At 35.4% G+C, this 26,451-nt stretch overlaps 1 protein-coding gene across 3 annotated transcripts in view; it reads left to right on the top strand.

Moving 5' to 3' along the window:
• LOC149419027 (monocarboxylate transporter 12-like) overlaps positions 1-24,984 on the top strand; it is a 253,761-nt gene extending 228,777 nt beyond the window's left edge. For all 3 annotated transcript variants that reach the window (XM_089638044.1, XM_089638045.1, XM_089638046.1), the window contains 3 exons: positions 7,676-9,856; positions 12,368-12,650; positions 18,403-24,984. In XM_089638044.1, the coding sequence (XP_089494170.1) occupies positions 7,829-9,856; positions 12,368-12,650; positions 18,403-18,641 (2,550 nt within the window). In that variant the 5' untranslated portion in view covers positions 7,676-7,828 and the 3' untranslated portion in view covers positions 18,642-24,984. The remainder of the gene's footprint in view (positions 1-7,675; positions 9,857-12,367; positions 12,651-18,402) is intronic.
• The last annotated feature ends 1,467 nt before the right edge of the window (positions 24,985-26,451 follow it).

Raw genomic sequence — 26,451 nt, 5'->3', positions numbered from 1 at the left:
GAACCAGAGAATAAAAGTTCGGCATTTTGCGGACAACCAATACTCTTAAATCGTGACATCACTGTAATTCGTACATTTCTTCTGTTTTTCTTTGTTTTTAGTGAAGTTTGTCATAATGGCAAATATATATTTTACGGTTCCATGATAACTCCTCAAAGTGACAATTCAACACACCTTTAAAAGGTGACATAAAGTCATTAAAGGTGATGAAACAAAAACTAGGTTAAATAGTTACATATGTAACCTATTAAACTAGTTTTTGTTTCATCACTTTTCATAACTTTAGAATTTTTTTATATGTGTGTTGAGTTGTCCGGTCACCATATTTTACATAATAGTACAGTTATATATGTTCATATTTAGAGAATATGTTAAATTTTCAAACACCAGAACTTACTCAGAGAGTTTTTTCTGCTTCAGAAACAGATAGCATATAGTGTAGCAAAAACGTTCCATTTTTTCAGCCAATCTAATATATCAAATAGTCTAGTATATCATAAAGATAAACTCAATCTATGCATCAATAGTTAGTCCAGCCCTTGTTATTTAGTTGTATTGGACGTTTTCAGTAGATATTTATGTTAGAATATTATAATTATGTTGGTTTTTTCAAAAGATTCCGATGAATCCTAGCAGATAACAAATCTATGATTTAAACATCGTCGAATAGTTGAAATCTGGTCTTTCGTTACACATGTCCTTTAATACAAACCTACTATTCAATTGCCAAATACGACAGTTTCAGGAAGGCGCTTGGGGATTTCTTGATGAGTGAGTGGGATAGTGTCGGTAACCTGCTTCTCGTACTCAGATAGAGGTGTATATATTGTTTACATGTGTGAGGAGTAAGATACATGTATGTACGAGTATATGTATGTTGTGTGTATGTATTTATATATACTTGCGTGTGCATGTGTATGTATGTACATATGTGTACTACTTTATATATTTGTGTTTATTTTATAGAAAACTTTGGCAATTTTTGTGAGTTATAGAAAACATTGTTTTACCAATTTTAATTTGTTTTTATAAGTCTACCAAAATATGTTTACACTAGACTTAAATTCAAACTAACCATTCCTCCATTGGGCACCATGAAACAGGCAGCTGCCTAGTATGGTGCTCTAAATAAATGTATTAATCATGTAACCTGTTACCTAAAAGAGAGATTCCAATATGTCAAAATCAATAATACCCTTAGTGAACCCAAAACCTCATCGTTTGGCATACCGCAAGGAACTGTCATCGGTCCAATCCTTTTTATTATATATGTAAATCAAATGTTCACTCTTCCCATTGTTGGAGATATCATATCTTACGCAGACGACACTGTAGTTATCACAAAAGGAAAATCATGGGAGGAAACAATGAGGATAGCCAATATCAATATAAACATACTCAAAACATGGTTCGACCTAAATTGTCTCTCACTAAATACCGAGAAAACATATTTCATCCCATTCTCTTTGCAGGAAAAAAAATTTGAAAACAATATTACCATTAAAATCCATTCATCACAATGTGAAAATAAAAAAGAATGCGGTAATGTAAATTGTTTACCAATAATATGCAAAAATAGTATAAAGTATCTGGGTATCATAGTAGATAGACACTTAAAATGGAACGAACAAGTCCAAAATACGGCAACCAGAGTAAGAAAACTTATTTACTTATTCATTAGATTGAGAAACATCCTTTCATATAATATGATTAAAATTATATATTTTTCTCTTGCCCAATCCATATTACAATATGGTATAATCGGTTGGGGAGGGACTTTCAAAACTAACCTTTCACCTGTAGAAAAGGTTCAGAGGTTAATTTTGAAAGTCATCCTAAGAAAACCATCGATATTTCCAACCACGGAGCTGTTTGACTCGTTTAGGGTTCTTAGCTTAAACAAAATTTTTCATTGTGGTAACTTAGAAATTCCTAAATGTAATACTAGTGCTGGTCAACACCATTATACTTATCAAGGTATAAAATTGTTTAATGCCCTTCCGGATAAAATTAAAACTGAAAAAAATTACAAAACTTTCAAATCACAAATCAAACAACTTTTAGATAAACCCAACGGTAATCACAAGTTTTAATTTCATTGGATACATTTTTCAAATAATTGTTTATATGAACTCATTTGTAATTTTTATAAATTAAATTTTCCTACATTCACGTTATGAATTTAGGAAAATTGATTAATGATTAATATAAAAATATATATAAACAAAATTTAATATTTAAAAAAAAAAATACATATCCTCTAAAGTTATATTATCCGCTTCCTAATATGTGCTAATATGCGTTTATTGTTATTGCATTTTATTAACTACCATTTTATACAAGATTGCCAGCTCGGGCTTTGAACAATTTACTACCAGTACTGTACCTACCTACTATTATTTCGTACCTAATAAGTACATTTTTATTTTTATATCTTATTTTTTCTAAGTTTAATAACTATTATATTATTTAAGTTATATTTTTTATTTTTTAGTTTGTAATTAAATTTCTTATTTTCTTAATTATATAGTGTTATCAAATTTATCATCTAGTTTTATAGTTATTTGTTAATTTTTAGCTACATCAACTAGTGAAATTTTACAATCTATAAACCATAATGACTCACAACACTCCCCAACTCAAACACGAGAAATAATTTCTCAATTGAGTTGGGCAATTTTTTGTTAAAAATTTCTAATTTTTTCGCAATCAGCCTCGAAATATCTACATTTGTAAATTATTGTAATGTTTTTTATATATTCAATAAAAAAAAAACATGTACTTATAAATAAATAAAAGGGTTTAAAACCCGTTGCTCATTTGTATCTATGACAGTATTTCCTTATTTTTGGTTGGTAAATTAGGAATTTCAATTTGACATTAAATTATCGGCTTCCTTGAAATGATTTCCACATGTGCCAACTGCGAGGGTAGCAACCACCAAACTCCCGGGGGTCGTTCATAATATCATGTAATACATAGTATTTCCACTCTGTTGGCTTTAGCGGAAAGGGTCTTGGTTGCGTGCTGCGGGTCTCTTATTAGTAATATTATGCTCGAAGCCTGGGGGCCTAGGGTACTGTGGTTTGTTCAGGACCGGACCCTAAATAAAGTTAACTAATAAAGTTAGCTAACTAACCAAAAAAAATTGTGACGAAGAAGCACGACGAAGCAATGCAAAATCATGTGCTTTTGATTTTCAAAATTTGATCGCTTAGAAATATTTTAGAGGCTTTAATTACACACTGCAAGTAGAACACACAGGCTAACTAACCAACTATCACGCCGTTTCCCCGCAGGGGTATGCAGAGAGGACGGACCGCCAAACAACTCGGTCTTGAAACACACTCCTAGCCTCATTCACATTCATACATCGTCTCATACATTATTCTGACTCTTGACATGGGCCGGCTCAAGTATCTGATTCACTTGGTCGTGCCATGTATTCCTCGGGCGTCCCCAACTTCTGCTACCATTCACATTTGCATCGTATATTCTCCTTACACTCTTTTCTTCGCTCATTCGCTCTACATGCCCAAACCATCTAAGCGTCCCTTTCTTGATCTTACTCATTACGCTTACATCAGCCTTGCACTCTTTCCGGATCTCCAAATTTCTCACACGATCATACAACACATAGGCGTTTGAAATAATCGAGCATATTTAGACGTATTTTTACAAGCCATAAAAATTAAGGTTTATAAACACTACTTTAAAGTGCAAAATCTCCTACTTACAAACCCCTTTTAGGTTATGATTTTATTATACAGTGTGGTAAATTAAGTTTAAAAAAAAATGAACGTAAAATATTTAAATATTTGCGCTTGAACTCACCAAAATAAAATAAAACACACTTTTTGGCGACGTTTTTTTTTGTTTTAAATCAAAACAGGCAGCTAGTATTAAGGCGAAGCTTAAAGCTGAATCACTATTTTGATTAACCTTTATAACGAATTAGTGTACATTATGAATACCAAAAAATTTGCTTTAGATAAATTGAAGGTTTTCCTATCGTTTCACTAGAGTAGAATACAAATGAAAAAATACATTACTCAATAAAAAATATAAATGTAAACTACTAAAAAAAATATATTTTTTTAATAGAAATGTATGAACGCGTAAAGGAAACAACTTTAAAAATACAGTGTTATAGCTAATATTATCTGTGACAGTTTCATTTGATTCCTTTTTTTGATAACTTATAAAATTATTTACAAAATAAATAAAAACCAGTTTTGTGCTTGAAATCGAATGTTTCTAGATTCTGTTTGTCAAGCAATTTTAATGCCTATTACCTTCAATATAATGTACTAAGAATATACACATTTTTGGCTTGTAGCTTCCTCTTAAGCGGGAATTTAAACCTTATCGCCATCTATATAAGGAGTGTTATTGTTAGCGGCCCGATTCCAAATGTTACACTACGTAGTTCATCGCCTTAAATACCGCACGAGAGTTATATGCTAATGTTATAGTTTGAAAACGTTTTATAAATTCTCAATACGTTTTGCGTAAAATATTTTAATGGTAATGTACTTTTTTTATTAATCTTAAATATAAATCACTTACATCCATGGTTATCGGTCTGAATAAAGAGATATTATAGTTAATAATTCATCGGAATTAATTAAAATGTGAGCCTCGAGCAAACCTCCAAATATTATGATCATTTTTTTATTTTATTTTATAGATTTTTAAACATTACAATTTTCAACTATCATACTAGGCCAATGTCCGTGTTAAGGTAGTCATTCAAATTATACAATGCAAAAAAAAAAAAAAAAAATTGTTAAAATAAGAAAATACACAGATTTAGGAAATGAAATTAAAAGAATTTGGCATTCTCAGACTATAAAAATATTACCATTTGTTATTTCGGCCACTGGCATTATACCTAGCTCTCTCATTCAAAATTTAGGCGTATTAGATCTGTCAAAGAATTTATAAATAAAAATGCAAAAATCAGTCATTCTAAATACATGTAGGATTACGAAAGATTTTTTAAATATTTATATTGAGGGATCAGTAGGATTTATAGGTCCAATTAGAAGTTCTACCGAGCCGAACCCTCTGATATGAAAATATCTGGAGTCGGTGAGTTATTTTCCCATTTGATCTCTGGTGATTTGACGTGTTGGTTTTGTATTATTTTGTATTTATTATGCTTATATAATGCACTTGCATAATGTGGATTTACTAGATGATCATTTGTGGAAAAGTGTGTGGAAGGGTTTAGTTTTTATTATTTTTTTAAATAGTTTTAGGAAGTCTTTAGAAATTCTTTAAAGAATTCTCGCCCCCTTTCAAATATCCAACGTTGAACACCTATACTAAAAAGGATATTGTACGAGCCTTGTGTCGTCTTGAATCCGGATCTGTCTGTAGGCTGTTGGTTTGTTTACTGATGTTTTCTGTGAATTTCAGCACCGCTGAGCCAAAGGTCAAAAATGGTCTCTTCCGTCGACCGAGAAGAGATACATTATTTGCCTCGTCTAATGTATTTGGGATGTTAATATAGTAAATATTCTGGACCAGAGCTTGTAACCTACACATGTCATTTATTCACGACTAAACATTATTCCTACTACAAAAATATGTAAGCATTTTTTAGTTTGATCTTTAGCAATCTTTTGTCTACCAGAAGGCGTGACCTATTCCTAATTAAAAATTAACCCAGGCACACTGTATTTGATTTGTTTTTGACTAACTTTCAGTAGGTAATTAAACTTTTATTCATCTTTCCTTTGTCTAATTCAACAATGTAATTTCGGTTGTAAGTATGTAACATAAAAAAATACACAGTAGTTCTTATATTTTCATTAATTGTATGGAGAAAAATGAGTATTGTTAATTTATTAAGAATCTCTTCAAATTATTGGTTTTCCGATTGAAAACGGGATTTCAGGAAGTGCGAATGAATGATGTATTTATTTATTTATTGACGCTATGAAGGCTTTTAAATATATGCAAGGTGATCAGGAGTACAATAATGAGTTTATATTAGGGTACGTATACATTTGCGAACCGTACCACGAATTACGGGAAAGGAAAGGAACGAATCAACTGCAAGCGGCGTTTCGCGCCATTTGCGGTTGTTTCGTCTCTTTCCTATAAGTTGAGGTTCAGTTCGGCAGTTCTTCAGTTCGGCTCGCGTATGTATATGTAGCATAACATAGTATAACAGGCCGAGTACGGACAATATGAGCAGGTACAATACTAGTTATCGTTGAGATTTGTTTTACATTCAAGTAATAGTTGATCAATAAATTATATATAACAAAAAGAGTACAATATAGGTACTTAAGTTACTTTGAAAGTAGTAGCGGAACAATATTTAGTAACATTGTTGATGTTAGTAGAATAAATATGAAATGTTTATTGTTAAGCATGTTAGTATTTAGCTAACCAACGCAACGCCAGATTGGATATTATACAGAACATAGCTTAACATATGTATAAGAATAAACAAAAACGGTTAGTTGTAAAGCAAATTTGTAATCAACAAACATTTATTACACCCTATTGGGTGTTTTATGGAACATAGAGAAGCTTATGTTAAGATAAAGTGTGCGTGTAAGAAAAAATAAATTTTGTAGATCAGTTACAAATATTCTAATATATTGATTTTTAGTTTGGTCGGAGTGGTGGCGGTAAACATCAATTGAACTATACTTATTACCTAGTCTGTGTAGTCTCCGATCTGGCGAATTTTCGAAATATTTATTAGCAGACTTTGGAACATTGTAGAGAGCAGTCTGTCTTGTTGTACGTGTGGGTACACGCAAAGTAACAAGGTTCGTTAAATACATGGCGCCTAATCTGTCATTCGCTTGTTTGAAAAGACTCTTAGTAAATTATTATGATGTCAGAACACGTCGTATATTTTCGCATTTCATCATTCGTAATTTATCAGGAATCCTGTAAATCCATTCCCAATTAATTCCTGCAATTCCGTTTTTAACCGGATTACCAATAATTTGAAGAGATTTTTAATAAATTAGCAATATTCATTTTTCTCCGTATAATTAATGAATTTATGCCGCCGTTCTTACAATACTTGGTGGTGTGATGGCCAGCATAGTTGCCTTCCGAATTATCATGGAACCGAGGCGAACTAGGTATTCAGCAACTTCTGTGGTACAACTTCATAATTTGGGTAGGGTTTTTTCAGTAACTTCTATGACGATTTTTTTAAAAATACTAGTCAGTTATTTTTTCTGAAAATTCAAAAAGCCAAGATTTGATGGACCTATGTATGTAGTTATTTTTTTATTAAATTTAATTTGACACTAGGTGGGAGTTTGTTAAAGGCTTTAGAGCTAAAAATTCAAAGCTTCGTTGTTCAAAGGAAATAGTATACTTTGTATATTTAGCTGGTCTATTTGCTCTGCTCTGGTTTTATGATGTGAGATGTGAGGTGAGCCTTTGTGTCTTTTTTGAGCTGATGAACCAGTATATTTTTGGGATAGACTTATTGTAGCATCAAACTGTAGATTTCTGTTGTTAACGTCCTTATAGGGACCTTTAATGTGGTATGGATCTTTAATTATGGTGCATTTCCGAGTTACCTGTTTTCCAACGTACCGAGTGAGTGTTACCTCTTCAATCTAGTGTCGTTAGCCCATTACAAGCAATATGTATATTTGATCTGATGTATTGTTGTTTGTTTGTCCAGGTTGGAGCGTTGTGGGGTAGTGGCGCGCATGGCAGCCGGGAGGCACCGCCGCTCGTCCGCTGAGCCCCGCAGGGCGCCCCCCGCGCCCCGCCCCGCCCCCGCTCCACGCCTGCTGCACGCGTTGCGCAGGCAGTTCCGCCGCGACCTGTCGGAATGGATCACATCAGCCCGGCCACAGTGCGACGGGACGCTAGTGCTAGTGCCAGTGCCGGTGCCAGTGTCAGTGCTAGTGCGCCGTGCGGGGGCCAGGCCGTGAGCGAGCCGGCATGCGCGCCCCCGGCGGACGAACCCGAGACTTCCCGGTGCCGCGGCCTGCAGGAGCGCCGTGCGCGCCTGCACCTACCGCTCAAAGAGTGCAACGACGCGACGCCCGCGTACATGCGCAGCATCAAGGAGCAAGACCCCGACGAAGACCCCGCCGCGCATACCGCAGAGTCATCTCTGTTGAATGGGGAGACCAAATCCCAACGGCCTAAAGGCATCGTCAAGTCCCCCTCGGAAAAGGGTTACGGGAATGGAGGCAGAAAGATCTTGTTCAAGTCCGACTCCATTCGGTCAAAAGGACGCGGTATCGTCAAGTCTGATTCTGTGGAAGGGGATCGGCCAGTCCTGCATGTCCAGTTTAACAGCGGCTGCCTGAACGGGTCCGTGACCACCGGCGCTGGCCATGGAGGCTCTTGCACGAGCCCAGCCTGCAGCCTCACAGACTCCGGCAGCAGCTCTAGCTCCGAGGATGCCTGTGTAGGGCTCACGGAGGCCCGGCCCCCTGATGGCGGATGGGGTTGGGTGGTGGTATTCGCCACCTTCATGGTCAACCTTATCGCCGACGGAATCACTCTTAGTTTTGGAGTTATGTACGTCCACTTTTTGGAGTATTTTGGCGAAGGAAAGGCGAAAACAGCCTGGATAGGAAGCCTGTTCATGGCAATGCCGCTTTTGTCGGGACCTATAGCCAGCTTCCTGACGGATCGTTACGGGTGTCGGAAGATGTGTATCTGCGGGTCTATAATTGCGAGTATTGGATTCATAGCTTCCGCATTCACCACCAATATGGAGAGTTTATTTTTCACCTTTGGCATCGTATCTGGGTTTGGTCTTAGTTTGTGCTATGTGGCGGCTGTCGTTATTGTAGCGTATTACTTCGAGAAGAAGAGATCTCTGGCAACCGGTCTGTCGGTATGCGGGAGCGGTATAGGCACATTTATATTCGCCCCGCTCACTCAAATAATGCTCGATGAATATGGGTGGAGAGGAACCACTCTGATCCTAGCTGGATTGTTCTTAAACATATCTGTTTGCGGAGCCTTGATGAGGGATTTAGCGTGGACTGCCGTCATGGCTAAAGCGAAGGCGCAAGATCGAAAGCGCTCCCGAGAACAGAAGCGTCTCAAAAGATACGGTTCTTCCGCCGACTCTTTCTCTGACAGCAAGAGTACCAACACTGTGGGCACCAACGGGCAACCAGCTCTACTGGCCAACACAATGGCCGCAGGAGACAACGCCGATAACGCTGCGAGGCAGTGCAGTTCTTTAGTCAATCTTCCAACTTACGTGAATAACGGAGAGAACGTTCCTGTTGAAGTTTTAGAGCTATTGGCTTCCAGAAAAAATGTGTACAATGTATTAATGCAGAACTACCCGAGCATGCTCATCTCTTCTCGGAGCTTTAGCGACAGCGGGAGAGTTAACGAAATTGGGTGCGCCGGGAGACATGGTGTCAGTCCTCTAGGGCTGATCCCCGCCCAGCAGGAGCTGCCTAGCAACAGTCTGACCCGCTCCAATCCTGTGCCCACCAGGCCACCTACAGCCTTTCTCAAGGACTTGAGGATCCACCGGCACTCGTTAACGTATAGAGGTGCGATGCTCAACATCAACCGCTACAGACTTCGCGCCTCTTCCTGTCCTAACATCTACCGCAATTCCATGACGACGATTGCGAAAGAAAAGCTCCAATGGTACGCTGGCCTGTGGGAGTTCTGGGATCTGGTGGTGGACATGATGGACTTCTACCACTTCGGGAACTCCAAGTTCTTGCTGTTTGCCATCTCCAACTTCCTCCTGTACACCTGGTATGATGTGCCCTACATGTACATCACGGACAATGCGGTGGAGTTGGGCTACACGGAGAAAGAAGCATCCATCTTAATATCTGTTGTGGGCATTGTCAATATGGTCGGAGAGGTAAATATACAAACATATATATTTATTTATGACAAATAATCTTAAAAATTCTATTAGAGACTTTACGCAGTCATTTAGATCAGTGCCCTTTGGGGACGTTGGTGAGATCCATCCAGTAGGGCGGTAGCTGCCTCGAGAGCAAATGGGGATGATGAAAGGCACCAAGGGGGCGGTGAATGACTGAAATGGGGTCAGAAGAATTTAGAAAAATATATATTTTCCTAATGAAATCAACTAAGTCGTAGGTACATCATTGCAGATGAACCGTTCCATTAGTGATTAGGTATTATTGATGGATTAACACAGTATTTTTTTGAAAATATTTTTATCGAAAATCCTTAACAATACATAGAGAAAAGCGTTTTTTTTTTTAATCTATAAATACAGCATTCCCGGTTTACAAATAATCTCAGAATATTAAAAATCCACACATTTCTTTCATTATACATAGAAGGAAATGTGGCTTGTGCAATGGTGGAGGACCACACTAGTGCAGGATCGAACCCGAAACGACAGGGTTGAAAGGGGTTACATTTAAATATAAACAAATTCATATTTAAAAAAAAAAACATTTACTGTACAAGTATACAGAAAGTACAAAGGGTATAGCTTATAGATACATCCTATTTCTTACAGCTAATCCAATTCACAAGTAGAATACACAAATATTATAATACTAGCTGACGTGTACCCAGCGTTGCCGAGGGTTATCCTTAGAGGATAAACATGTCCTCTCACGGACTTTTCTGTAGACCTTTTTAAGATATACAATTCCGTAGTACATTATTTTGATGTATCTCATAAGGTTTAGCCAGTGTTAGCAATGTAAGGCTTCGGACAATATTTTTTTACGACTTGATTACAAAAAATCGATTTTTCTCTACTTTCTGTGTAAGGAGGATATATATGATGCAAATGCGAATGTTAGCAGAAGTCGGGGACGCCCGAGGAAGACATGGCACGATCAAGTGAATCAGATTCTTGAGTCGGGCCATGTCAAGACTCAGAACAATAGAAGAGTATGTATGAGAAGATGTATGAATGTGAATGAGGCAATAAGTGTGTGCCAAGACCGAGTTGTTTGGCGGTCCGTCCTCTCTGCCTACCCCTGCGGGGAAACGGCGTGATGGTTAGTTAGTTAGGGACGTTGTTAAGGAACGTACTTGACTTAGTTCCAGTGATTCCTGACATTATTTGGAGTAAAAAATGTTAAAGAAATTTTGGAATCCGATAACTTTTTAATGTTTTTTTTTGTTTTTAATTCCTTTTTAAACCAAGCATTTTTTTCTTCCACATGGTCACTCTGACTAGTAATCAACCCTCATCCCGATTTTAACTCTTCAATACCTACTGATTTTTTAATGTTTTAAGCAAAAATAAATGAATAATGTCACCAGATACCAAAATTAAATTGACATTTTTTACTCAAAATAATGTCAGGAATCGCTGCTGAAAATCATCGAACAAATAATAATAAGGGTATTTTCTTTAGCCATTGGTTAAAATAATTAAACTACGTCACTTAAAACCCTGTATATCTGTGATCGTCAGAAGTTTCCGTTTTTTAAAGGGGTCTATATGAATCCAGATCAATATTTCAATCCCTCTTTTTTTTAAACTTTGTTTATAATTTAATTACTGCTGCAGTGATTGGTTTTTTTATTTATATGTGATTTATCATATTTTTACACGAAGACGACATGCTAATTGAATATTCTCAATAATTTATTGTTCAATATTGCAGATGGAAGATTGATTATGATTGAATTGAAGAAAATTATCACATTATTTATCTTTCTAACTCGGTTTTTCCACTTTTAAATTAATATCGATGAATCAATTTTTATAGTATAATTAATTAGCGTTTTTTAATTTGTTTGTTTGTTTTTTTTTTAATTTTTTTTTATCAAAATTATAATGAACCACTTGTTTCAAACAATCCCCCGGTCTTTCAACCTTCCTTACTTTTACATTGTTCCGTTTCCCTCTCCCTAATTTACGTAAAATAAATTTTTAAAGATTTAACTGTGATAAATTTTATTCAACAATAAAAATGTAGTTTTTGGTATTACCTGCAGATTGATAAGAGTGTCTCTTTGGGGATGCTGTGTGGAGGGTCTTTTTAAGGAAAGGAAAGGAGGATGTTCTGAGAAGGAAAAGGTTTTTGGGGTGGGTAGGAATCTGGGGTCAATATGTCCAGGAATTTCGTATGAATCCATTCCTTCCGCTGCGGAGGAAGGTAATGGGTCGAGAGAGTCTGGCTGGAAAGATCAAAGGGTATCCACCGAACGGCCTCTCCCGATGCGGCCCGCCACGCAGCAAGTCCTGGGCAACCCTCACCCCATGAACCTGGTTACCCCTGCTAAGTCACCAACAGTAATAAACCATTTGGGGTGACCAATGGCAGAGGTGTATGTCATCCAATAAATGAATAAACGGTTCTCTGGGCGGTGGTACCCGTATCCGCAATCCATGTTAAAGTTGTACTCCAACATTAACCTTGCGTTCCAGATCCTGCTGGGCTGGGCTGGTGACTGGCAGTGGGTGGACGCGGGGTGCGTGTACGCATGTTGCATGTTGCTGTGCGGCTGCGTGACAGCCGTGGTGCCGCTGCTGACATCGTACCCTGCACTGTGCGCCGCTTCCGGAGCCTTCGGACTCTTCATCGCCGCCAACTACTCGCTCACCAGCATCATCCTCGTGGAGCTCATCACGCTGGAGAACTTCACCAGCGCGTACGGACTGCTGCTGCTGGTGCAGGGGGTTGCCAACCTGGTTGGGCCTCCGTTAGCAGGTGCTTAACTCATTTATATTTAGCGGTGTAACCTAACCTCAACTATTCAGATCTGACTAACTTTACTCATTACTCATTATTATTATTGATAAGGAAATAGTTTGCATAGCTTCCATAAGCACCCACAATCTCCCATGTTTGCCTTCTTCCCCTGACAGTAACCCAATGCCTTTAACCTTTGCAAAACAAAATGCAAAATGCAAATAAGATTTGTAAAATTTTTATTATTTGCGGATGACATTAAACTATATACCTGTATAACGACAAATGAAGACTCCATTAGTCTACAAATCGATATCGACGGTATAGTAGAGTGGAGTCATCAAAATAAACTTCATTTTAACAGTAGTAAGTGTTCAATTATGTGCATTACAAGGGCAAAGCGTACTTTATATTTTAACTATAAAATGTCTGGTACCTCTCTAAAACATATTTCGATAACGAAGGATTTAGGAATCACTTTTGACACGCGTCTGACTTTTCGAACTCATATTGATTCGGTGTGCAACTCTGCAATGCGAATGCTGGGTTTTGTTATATGTAATTCGAAATCTTTTACGAATACGACAGTCATAAAAATGCTTTATTTTACTCTGGTTCACAGCATTCTTGAGAGTGGATCGATAATATGGGGACCCGAAGATGCCCTTTACTCAAATGATGTAGAAAAGGTGCAAAAAAAGTTTATGCGATACCTCTACATGCGAGAGTTCGGATATTACCCTTTATTGTATCCCTCTGATTTTCTTGCCGGAATGCTGGGGATAGAACGTCTAGACGTTAGGAGAAATATTGCAATGGTGTTAGTGGCGCACAAGCTGCTAAATGGGCACATTTGCAATCCAGATATTCTGGAACGAATTTATTTTTATGTCCTTGATAATTTCATCAGAGCTAGACAGCACAGATTATTTATTTTTCCAAGGGGCAGGACCAACCTACCAATGATCATGCCTTTGGGGAGAATAACTACTTTGTTAAATCACATTTCTTCTGTGATTGACATTTTCAATTTGAACCAAAGAGAATTTAAGACGGCAATAAGCATACTATTTAACAAATCTGGTTAATCAGATAGTATCGATGCATTTACCCATGCAAATAAATGTATGTACTGACTTCTTATAAACTGTAATTTATAAACTGTTATTTGTGAAATGTAAATGGAATATACTGTTTTTCACAATAAATCAATAAAATAAAATAAAACAAAACTAGGTGGGGTGACTCTGTTACCCTACAGAGTTCCACCACATGGCAACTCAAGTCTAGAGAATTTATTTACAATAATTTATATTTCTATATAAAATTGTAAATTATTTCGTGTTTCTACCATTGGATCAATGTATGTGTTATTGTGCCTACAATTCATAAATAGATTACACACCATTGGTAACCAGAGGCGGATTTGCCCTTAGGCCTATGTAGGCCCGGGCCTAGGGCGGCCAGATATTAGGGGCGGCCAATCGTGACAAAAAAGTCACAGATGATAACAAGAAATTACTTCCTAAGTACCTAAATATTCTACGTACAAAATAGCGATATGCAAGAGCGTATTCACACACAGCACACAGCGCACGACAATCGACAATTATACAGTAATTGAACTAGCGAATTTAGCAAGCGTATTTTTTTACATTAATTCCACACAGGAGGCTTTGAGGAAAATATTTTCCCTCACGACCTATGTCATCTTAGGTGATGCTGTGTGGAGGGTCTTTTTAAGGAAGGGAAGGATAGGAAGTTCTGAAAAGGAAAATGTATGAGGGGTGGGTAGGAATCTGGGGATTAGTGTGTCCAGGAGTGACATACGTATGAATACATCCCTCCAACTGCGGTGCAAGGCGATGGGTCAAGATAGTCCGGCTGGAAAGGTCAAAAGGCCTCCCTCACCCAGTCTCTCTCGATCCGGCCCGCCACGCAGCAGGTGGGCAGACGTATCCGCCGCCAAGACCTGGACAAATCTCACCCCATGAACCATGAATGATAATGGCAGGAAAATTAAAACGGTTTTGACCCTAGGAACTTACTGAAAAGTTTGGATACTCCTGGTCAATATGATGGGTACTGAGAAAGGGGCGGCTACATTGTCTGGGGCCTTAGGGCCTAGGGCGGCCAAGACTGCAAATCCGCCTCTGTTGGTAACTCTTATGCTATGTTAGCTGATGTTTTTAATATGCCTATATTAAAGTATAAAGTTTTAGTAACTAAACATTTTAGCAGTGCATATTTTAATAAGGTCACTGCATAACAGGTTTTTCATTTTTGTTTGGACTAATGTGTATTCTTCTTTTGTCTAAATAAATAAATATCTTTGTGAGGTATTACACCAAATGAAAATGGAGCAGGATAAGCAACGGAAAATTCTTTCTGTAGCTGGCCCTACAGAACTGCCCCTTAAGTTCTTTGTTAGCGCTTATTCCGATCAGTTCTTTTTGTCATATGATATCAGATTCTTCAACATTCCATTTCAACAGTCAAAATGTCCTCAAACTTAGTTTTGAAGTCTGTGTGAAGTACATCTAATGTTGAACGTCATTATTACCCTGGACGTTTTTTAAAAACAAGTTGGGGAACTAGGAAAATTCGCAGCTTCCAATGTGCAATGTTTTGGTTCAATATATTAATTCTGACGAGAAAAGGAACGTAGACTCTATTTATAAACCTCAATAAACAACTTTACGATATATAAACATGCAAATATCAAATAAGTAATTTCTCAGTCTATTATTAGTATTAAGTAAATAAACTGTGTTATTTGTGTAAGGTGTATTGTGTCATTTACGGAACTCCTAAATATTGAGTTGAGGTAAATGGGGGCCGCTCGTATGTACCCCCATTTGAATCTTGTGGACCCCCAAATTTGTTTCTCGCTGACATAGACCCCCAGCAAGCCGATATCGACCCCTGGGGGTCCATATAGACCACTTTGGGAACCTCTGGTTTAAAGCATGCAGTTTTTGCACTATTTTACTCGACCGGTAGCTGCCGGCGGCCGCTTCTGACGTTAGTTGTGTTGTCGATGATTTTGTCTCGTTTTGAAATGATGAACTGATCATCCATTAAATATCTCTTCTTATTAATGGTTAGCAAATAATAAGTCTTATGGGTATTATTATTTGCACTGGGATAGCTGTAGTTACAATTTAGGAATGTAATATGTAAAAGACGTAAGATGATGCAGACATACCCATTTATACTTCTGCATAATTATGCTGTCTCATTAATACTAGGTGGCCTCTTTCATACATTCAGACACACGTTCCTTACAGTTAGACATTGAAACACAGCGGTGCACGCATGCGGTTATCTTTTTACTTTCTAGTTTTTGAATGTTTCACTTATTCAAATGAGAATTGGAAATTGTTACGTTCCTTCTCACATTTTTTAAATTCACATGCTTGACTCTCTAGATTTTACTTTCTGTGGTCTAGAAGTGGGAATTTCAGATTGCATATTTTTTTACTGTCCCTCTCTTAACAAATATCCTCTCTTCCATTAATCCTTATCTAAAATTACCCCATCTGTTCAGCGGTGACCGGATAAATCATCAAAATGTTTTTTTTTTCCATCGTTTTTAATGACTTTATATCACTTTTTAAAAGTGTGTTGAGTTAGAATGGAACCCTGTTCAACATATCATCTCTTTCAAGTCTGAACATGACTACGATCTTCAATATAATTATGAAATTTTAGCATTTAAATAAAATTTGTATATAAATTCACCTTCCCTCTATCCATAATTTGAAATGATGGCCTAAAGGGCCTTGAAGGGTGAAAGTCAGAAAAATTTGAAAAATAAAAACCTTTAAAATGAACTATCCGGTAAAAAAAAGTCCTTACTCTTCAAGGAAGATCAAAGATTGTTAAAGAGCTGGAAAAAAAAATCCTCCTGTAAAACGCGTTGATATAAGCGTTTAGGAATCTCAGCATTTTTTGTTTAACCTTTTGAACGCGTTAATATGCTCCGTTTTATCTATACCCGTACGCGGTACATATTTTCAAATACCTATGCATGCAATTAAATGTCAAATTATAGCATTCTGGCATGATTTATTGGACTATATAGACAGAACAGATTATTCTCCACAATATGAAAACAAATCCTCGTGTGTCAACACTCTTAGATGTTTATAAAAACAAAAACATAAAATTTCATACAAAGACGTACCGTATCTTTTGAATGTGGTCCCGCCATTCACTCGGCGTCATAAATAAACCACTCTCGGTGTGTGTGTACTTAGGCCACTGTGTTTATAGACACAAGTGGGACACCATGATCACTTATCATTCTTAGTTATGAAAAGTTGTGAATGACAAACTAGTACTAACGCCATCCGTTGACAAAAATGTAAACTAAAGGACTAAAAGGCGCGAAGAGGCGCACTTGGTTATCGATCTTTTTTTATGAAATAAAATTTTATTTTTGAGAAATTCTTGTAGATGTCAGCATCGTGATAGTTCTACAAATGTCCAAGTGAGCAAGAAATACATTTATGACGAAAGAGAGCGGGAATATCGGCCGTCAAAGTTGCCGTATCAACTGTTGATACAGCCGCGTGTGAGTATAGACTTTTTGCCGTAACAACAGTTGATACGGCCGCGTGCAAAGAGTTAACTGTTTTAGTGGTATGCTTAGTAAATTGCCATAGTTTTTAGATAATTAAGTAGGGTATTAAATAAAAATACAATAACTTGGACACTAATCAACAGATTTTAAAGAATTATATTTAATGCTTCTAATAAAAAAAACTACACGTTAAATACAAAAAATATAAAATTATGTCACTTCACAATCGTGTTTTCCTGCACAAAGTCCATGTAGTCCCTTTTTACAGCAAGCCCATATGAGGTTGGATCGCCTTATCTCATTAGATTACCCTTTCCAATAAGAAAAATGGTGGCTCTTCTTGCTATCCTAATTTCCAGTAAGACGGCAATGAATGCTTTTATTTCATTCACAGTAGTTGGTGTCCACTTTTTTGACTGTGAATTTGGTTTCAAATTTTCTGTTTTCTAAAATTGTGCAGCATAACGATTGGTTTCTTTGATGAGAAGTAACGATTTGAAAAATAAATTGAAATAGGCTGTTGGTTTTGCATCAGAAGGAGTGCGTCTAATTCCAGAAATTTCAAATGTTCTGACAAAACTTTTTAGTTTATAAAAAACTTTTGTCAAACAAAGGTCTCGTCGTCCATAGTATCGCTGTCAATTGATACATCGTCCGCAACAGAACTAACATCCGACATGGTGAAAAATATCGATTCACTTTGGCTGTATTTATTTTAACAGGATAAACAATAAATACCATTATCAAGACACAAGCCAACCGCAATACACTGCACTCAAATGTAACTCACGTTCTCCCGAGAACTGACAAACGCACGCTAAAGCATGCAGCGCCCTGTCGCAATTTACATGAGCAACTCTTGCAGCGCGATAGTGCTGAATAGCATTCTAACGGTTAAACAGATTATCTAAAATATGTCTTTATAAGAATATAAAAATTTAAGTACGAATGTAGCCTTTGTCTAAAGCCCAAGGCGCCAAGGTGCCAAAACCTATCACAGCTCCCTTGAGGTTGTTACCAGTGCCAGGTGTCATTTGACTCAAGGCCGACCCTGTTCCCGCCCATTGTTTTCCCTTATTCATAGCTTATTTCAATAGGACCCCTGAAAAACAGTAGTTTCACCGAGATGGAAATAAATATGAATTCATTGTTAGTGTTGAATTTCTATCTTTCTACTTTCAGGCTGGTTATACGACATAACGGGAACATACGAGCTGTCCTTCTACATCGCCGGCTTCTTCATCTTCTTCTCCGGCCTCCTGCTCTTGGTGCTGCCCATCAACAAGAAGTTCCGCAAATACCGCAGCCTCCGCAGGAAGGAAACTGCTTCCGCCTCCACCTCCAGCATCGAGGAACACGCCGGAATGGTCACCGCCAACGGGATATGCAAGAACGAAAAGAATAATCGAATATTTGTGTGAAGAGACTCACGATAATGAGATCATATTTGCCTTTTTACTAAACTTGTTGTGAAGTACCTCCCGGGAGTTGCTTTCTATGTGGGTGCTTTAAAGAGTATTATTGATTTAACTCGTCCGTGAGTTGTTTAAATTTAGGGAAATCCATTCACAAAGATTTCGCAACTTGCTATGTACTGTACGTATACGTAGTCACACTTAGCAACTCGTTACAAATGATGATGACGCCAATGATGCTAGTTGAATTATTGATTAAGTGAAGAGAGACGTACAATTATTATTCATTATAAACAATAATCTGTATTAATGTATTTTTAGCGTTGATTTAGGCATACTTAGGATTACTTCGAGAAAACAGATCGGATTCTAAAGCAAATATTGTGATAACAAGTAGAATTTCATTCTGCACCGTAGATATTAAACTAGTTTCCTTTTCACTGTAACGCTATTACGAGGATTGTCTCTCTTTTGGTGAGATGATATTATATTATTTATAAGAATTGGGATGATCTACGAATGTCCGCTGTAAATTTTTTTGTCAATTTTTATGTTCATAGTTTTGATGTTTAAAATACGTTCCTTGTCTGATGTATTCCAAGACAAGTAGTTGCCTCAAATTCCTAAATACTAAAACAAGGTCCTTTTCTGACCGATCATATTAATACGATTACTGCATAATTATTATGTAGTATTATTCTGCTGGGCACTCCACATGCTAATCTAATATTAAGAGTTCTATAGACAATTTGTGTTTGCCGATTAAGTTGAGTTATTGTAATAAATCATGTTTAGTGTTTTCTTGTCTATGTCTTTTATTTTTAGGTGTATGTAAATCATATATTTGGGTCAAAAGCGCCAATACAACTTCTATCTAAGAAAATCTTCCACAAGCAACTAAATTGCTTCCCACTTTAGAGTATTTTGTATTTGAATGTATGTTTTATTAGTTTAACTATTTTTTTTAATTATTATCAAACATAATAATCCATTATACATTTTTAAGGATTCCTACTAAAATTACAAACTATTATTTATTTTTTATAAATACATGTTTAGTAAAAGTTTTAAATATAATATTTTGTATGCGTTTTGTAATGTTTGAATTATTTTTGAGTTTGTTTCGTCTGTTGAGATATTGGGTGATCGGATAACTTATCAAAATGACAATTCAACACACCTTTAAAATGTGATATAAAGTCATGAAAAGTGATGAAACAAAAAACTAGGTTACCTAGGTAACTTTTCCACCTAATTTTTGTTTTATTACTTAACCTGTTGCCTGTAATGACGTCCGTGATCTTGAAAAAAAAAGACACGCTGAAAAATCGTAGACAATTTATTCCAAAGCTTTCAGAGAAGCAGCATACATCAAATAAAAAGTATTTTCTAAAGCAATATTTGACGCAAGCGATTCTGAACTTATTATTCATACAGTTCCTTTGTACAGAAGGGTTAAAATCGCTTAAAAGAAATTCATAATTTTAGTATGGAGGACACTGGTGTCCCATACACTGTCGACAGGTTAATTACGACTTTCAATCACTTTTTAAAGGTGTGTTGAATTGTCATTGTGTTGAGTTATCATTGAACCGAGCTATTGACAGGGTTAAGTTGCTGTGCGTGGTTTTGGGCAGAAACTCTTAGTCCACTTGAAGATTTGCATTTGCTTCGCCAAATATGCACTCAATAATAAGAGTTGCAGTATTTCCAAGTTGAATTTAAACATTATGTAATATTTAAGTAGATATTTTAAATAAATTGTTGACTGCTTGAATTTGTCTCAGCGATTTCATAATATTTAAGTAGAAAATGCTATTGATATCTAACTTGTAATGTCACTTGAATGGATATAACCTAACATTGCAATGGGGTATTGATCAAAACTAAAGTTCAAGAATTTTAACTGGTACAGTTACAGAAATGTAATTTGGCGTTACGTTCAAGTAATAAAATGGTAATAAGATAAGAAAGATAGTCGCTGGGCTTTGCGAATATGTTTGTATTTTATTGATAATTCCAATACTTGTATTGTACCTAGGAAGGCAAACCACTTGATTTTTATTTTTTATACTTAAAACACACTAATAATGTAAAGTGATTATTTTCAATTGGCTTTCTGATAGAAATACTTTTATCAATGTAATTCACCCAAAATATGGGTTTTGCCTTTCTAGGGATGTGTATATATATATGTACAAGGTTTCCCGGGGTGAAGGGTGTAAGCTTTGGGAGGTGATAGTACTTGGAAGATAAAGCAAAGTAGGAAAATTAAATTTGACAAAATTCTGTCGTTTTTTTTTATTTGAATAAAATTATAATATAAGTGCTTGAAATTAGGTGCTTACACAAAAAGGTAGATTATTTTTAAATTGATATAATTTTAACATGAGAATTGTGACACACTGGCAATGACAACACCGAGTCAATAAATAATATATTATACAATCGGCCATGATAATTTAGTTTTTCGTTATACTCAACTCGTCTGCATATTGTTTAACCCACTCTCTGATTTGTATTCATTGTAAGTTAAAAATATTAACAAACTGCTATAAATTACCTTTTGTTTTGCTCTATATCTCATGTACCTCCCGAAATGAAAGCATTTCACCCCAGGCACTTTGTACTGTATTATTATACTAAAAAGATTTAAAAAAAAGGTAATCGTTTCCCTAACGGCAGCACTTTTAGTGACAGATTATGGAAATTACACTTTGTTTCAACAATTGTTACAAAAAACTACTATTTACTTGCACAAAATAGGTTCTTAGTTTGGGTTAATTAAGTAATTTATACGTATTTAAATTGAAACGAAATGAGTGTCAATCCATACAAAAGTCTAAAATGGTGACAGAGGGATCGTTTTATAAGGTAAATTTTTATCTTTGATTGAATAAAAATGGAATTATAAAGCATCTCATTTTAAAACAACACAAATGCAAAACCATTATATTTACCAAGCCATAAAAAACTACAATAATCTCCTTTCTGAACTGCGCTGTATTTTCAACCAATCATAACAAATAAATAATTATTTAAAAAAAAACTTTAACATTACTTTGTGAATTCAATATTCTATACAAAAATATTATTATAGCATAAAACTTATAACTTATAACGTGGCTTCCTTATCGGGCACAAGAACTCCTCTTTCTGATAAGGTATACATAACCAATGATGATCTAAAATGTTAAATTGTTAAATATTTATGTATCTATATTTCTTATATTACAATAAAAAAAAATCTTTTATCATCTATCCCGAAGTAAATCGTTGTTTTTTGTAGTAATTAAGTTAAAACGAAGCGTAATTTCCACTAATAAAAGTGCGTTAGGGAAATATTTACCAAAATATTTGCTTTAATTAGCTATTTAGCTAATAACAAATCAACAATAAATTATAACATTAAATCAAAAATGAAAATTAAAGTGTATAAAAATATTATGTGAAGTTCCAAGTGTGACGATTTGTTGCCTTAAAAGGGTCCGAATTCAAGTTGTGTGTGAATTATGTAACTATGTATAAGGAGCCTATTAGAACTAGTTAGAAAGTAAAGTTCCACTCTTTAGGTAAGATTTCATAGTTGTAGAATAATAAATAGCAAGTGAATCAAAAATCAGCGGAAAAAGAAAATAATGTTTGAATTTTGGCAATATCTAGAATTATTACAAATAATAAATCTCTTCTCACGCCTTTTAATATAAATTTCCTCAATACTTAACCTAATACTTACTGCTCAATTGTCTTAGACATTTCAAATAGTTAGTTTAGCGTTTCATCGAATTAACCTTCTAAAAATGTTACTCGGTTGACAAAATTAATTATTCCAATGTTTTGTGTAGCAATAACAACTATATTTTCAATATAGATAGAATTTCAATCAAATTTACCTTTTAACATTATTCAATTTCGAATATTATATTGTAAGATTTCTAACGTTAATGACAGGTGTTAAATAACATAGACATTTATTAGGCAACGATGATTCTGAATTTTTGTCAACTAATACATACATGTGGGTATAGAAACTAAGATGGGGGTGTCACGCAAGATTCCAAAAAAGGTTTTATCTTATTCCATTTTGGGGTTTCTAACGAATACATCGTAATTTTTTTGGCTTTATAAAATTAGATTTAAAACTCGGTTAGGTACTGTCAATTATAAAAAAGCAGATATCTAATAAAATAAATCATGCAATGTAATAACTGGCACAAGTTTAAGCCGCTGGCTATTACCATTTGAAAATTGTTGCCCCAAGTTATCGTAAACAGATTTCTATTATGTGTAATGTTTTTATCGTTTTCCACCAAATTTGTAATTTAAAATTGCTGGCACGGCCCCTTTTGTTTCTATATGCCTCACAATCATTATCTAATGGCCTTAGAAACATCTTATTAACGAAATGGGATGATTCTTTAAGTATAGTTGCACATGTCTGTTTACCGGCTATACGTCACACCTGTACGCGACCCACAGCAAGAGAATATTCCTTACCGAAAGGTCTTGCATGTCCTATTTCTATTTCGTATACAACATCAATTAAGGAAACATTGATTAGCAGCAAATCTCATACTGGAATTAGAAATAAATTGCGCTTGTAAAACAAAAATACTAATACATAATTATAATAATTTCATTGGGCCGGTAATATCTGTTAAAACATTAATTATAAATAATAATATAGGATTATCCGTAGCATTGTTTGGAATTGGTAAATAGAAGCGACAGTCTTTGAAAGAAAAAATAAATTCAATCTTTTATATGTACATATTTATTATATAAACAAACACCTTCCTATACAAATGCCCTACATACTATGATGATAGGCCAAAGATGGCCTATGCATATCTATCCTTAAAGGCGCTGTTAACGTCTGTATTTGAAGGTGTTAAGCTGAACTCCAATATAATGCTGCGTATACATTTCCGATCCGAAACGTGAGCCGTCGACGATTGGCTTATGAGAAAGGAACGAAGCAACCATATTTTGTTGCTTCGTTACTTTCCCACAATTCGAGGCATTTCAGTTCGCAAATGTATCCGTACCTTAATCTATCACAACTGATATTGCCAGCACAAATGATGATAAGTATAATTAAATTCATTTGCTAGTTTAATAGATTAATCATCCATTCATTTGGGTTTGTTTACTTTTAATGCGTGGACGAGGGCTTTGTCGAACCGTGCTACTTTTCATTGATTATCAGAAGAAAAAAATCGTTGGGAAGGTTCAGTGCTTATATTAAAATAAAATGGTTGACATACCAACCATCAATTAATATTTAGTTATTCCGGATATGAAGTGTTCACATTGTAGAGGTCTGTCAACGTAGGGCTGGAAAAAGTGTGCACTGGTCATAAGTACTCTTCTTATGCTGCATATACATTTGCGAATCGAGCCTCAAACGTAATTGCGCCATTACATGCAAACACTGATATGATTTTCAAAACTAATTGCGCCATTACATGCAAACACTGATATGATTTTCATAACATACTCTTTGGTTGAATATATTATCTTTCAATTTCTGTTGCATGATTTTGCGCAAATAATTATCTGTTATCATGCTGAATCAGTTCAGATTCGTGAACAATTGAAAATGTCTCATTAACAAATTAATATTGCTGGCGCAACAACAATGAATATATACAGCAAAGCCTATCCTAACAATGTTGGCGAATAGGTAATACGTTGAATTAATCTTCTCGGCCGACCTCTACAATAGTTCGAAGAGAGACAAGCAATAAGAGACTTCTCGGGAATATTCAGTTACTATTTTAGTGATAGTTTTAGAATCATGATAGACCATGCATGTGCCTCATATACTTGTATATTCCAATAACAATTCAGGTAATTTGTAAGTACATACATACTGTTTATGGTAATAAATATTACAAGCACTTTTGATTTGGTATTTGTGTATTTCTGAAAATTATAATCATGGGAAAATAGATTTAGAATATAAATATAAAGATATAACGCTTGTGTTAAACGCTACAAGAATGAGATATTGCAACCCATTTGATGGTAATTTCATTATTTTTATCATAATTTTTTTAGTTGACGACTAATTTCGTTCGATCTTCGATTTTGTATTAAGAACAAATGGTAACATTTAGTTTGTGTTTGAGATCATCCCTGTGAGCATACTTGGTAAATTGCCAAAAAGGAAAAAAACCGTTAATGAAAACATTATAATATAATCTGTGATCTTGTGGACGTTTATGCACACATGTTTATTTTATTATTAAAAATAATATTATTTGTCAAATATTTTACTTACCCATCTCTGTAAGTGTATTATAATTGTGTAATTTCGAAATCTGAAGATATTTATATATTTTAAGACTGATTTGATGAGTTTTATTAATATTTACCACTCCCTTATCTCATACCTCAAGTATCTAGGAAGCGTTTATTGAAACTGTGCAAGGCCAAAGCGCAGCCATAGTATACTAGCGCTGTATGGTTTCTGAAGTTGAAACAAATAATTTCTTTACGATTTGTGCATACTGATCACTTATACTTTAGTCTACATTCACTAAACACTTAGTTGTACATTACCAATTCAACCATCTGCGAACATTTATAATTAATCTGTTTCTTTTCCATCCTTCGCCGTATATTAAATTAATATTAAGACTGTTTAACAGTTTGTTGTTCGACTATCATGGAACTCCCATTTTGAGAATGTAAAATCCAAAATTTCCCCGATAACAGGTGTATTCTATCGACTCCAAGGTGTGCTCCCCACATCTGTACTGCGTGCCACATATTATGCTTTGATCCACTCCCCTCTGAGTTATCCAGTTAGTATCTGTGACCCCATATCAAAAAAAAACATCCAAAATACAAGTCATTCAAAATAGAGCCGTACGAAATATATATATATCATCTACCGTGGGATACACATATCAAATGCAGACTCACAGACACAAATACTTCCTTTTACGATTCTGCCCAAATATAACATCACAACTGCTATTCTACAAATAATTCAACACTCCTCACCCACCAGCACTAAACCACTCTTTAATTCCGACATACACCAGCACAAAATCTTATAATACATTGCACATAATCAATACAACGCATTACCTAGTAACCTAAAACTTCCGGCAACGAACAAAAAAACATTGCCAAAAGCTCTTAAAATCTATTTCCTCAGCAGTTTTATTAATGACTGACACATTCTTTCTTTGGAACTCCAAAATAACTTCTGCATTTATTTTTTTTAATGTTGTCGTGTATTTAATCTAATGTTGTCTTTCCCAAAATGAGTTTTGTAAACTCACTGGGATTAATACATTATAAATTTGTTATTATTTTATAATGTATTATCTTGTAATAAATAAAATATGTTTTTATTTTTTTTGGTTTTAGGCATTTCACCCTGAAAAGAGTGCTTTGTGCCGGTAACAGTTGATAACAGTGGATAAAAAAATTCGGTTAATCTATTGGGAGAATAATAAAACAAATTAAATATTGGACTCATTTAGATCACTAAAACAAATTAAATGTTGAATTCATTCAGGTTAATAAACTTACATAAAGCTGTATGAACACGAGAATTGTTAAGAGATAAAAGGTATGAAATGTTAAGGGGGGACTGGTGTGTGATTGTGTGTGAACCCGGAGGCTGCCGTGCGCATCTATGTTTGATTCTAGATTCCGGGCCCTCGCTGCCGCGCGCAATCATACGTGATTTTAATTTCATCTTGCGATTTCTCGGAACTTTCTGTATAGATGACGCAAAACTCAGGCTTAAAAAATAATTTGAACCTTTATCTAGCGACATCTCTACACAGATGTG

Source organism: Hesperophylax consimilis, chromosome 12 (assembly GCF_061612785.1).
Source record: "Hesperophylax consimilis isolate HC1 chromosome 12, BYU_Hcon_1.0, whole genome shotgun sequence".
NCBI classification, from domain to species: Eukaryota; Metazoa; Arthropoda; class Insecta; order Trichoptera; family Limnephilidae; genus Hesperophylax; species Hesperophylax consimilis.
The sequence above is the reverse complement of the archived record's forward strand: the minus strand, read 5'-3'. Positions and strand labels throughout refer to the sequence as shown.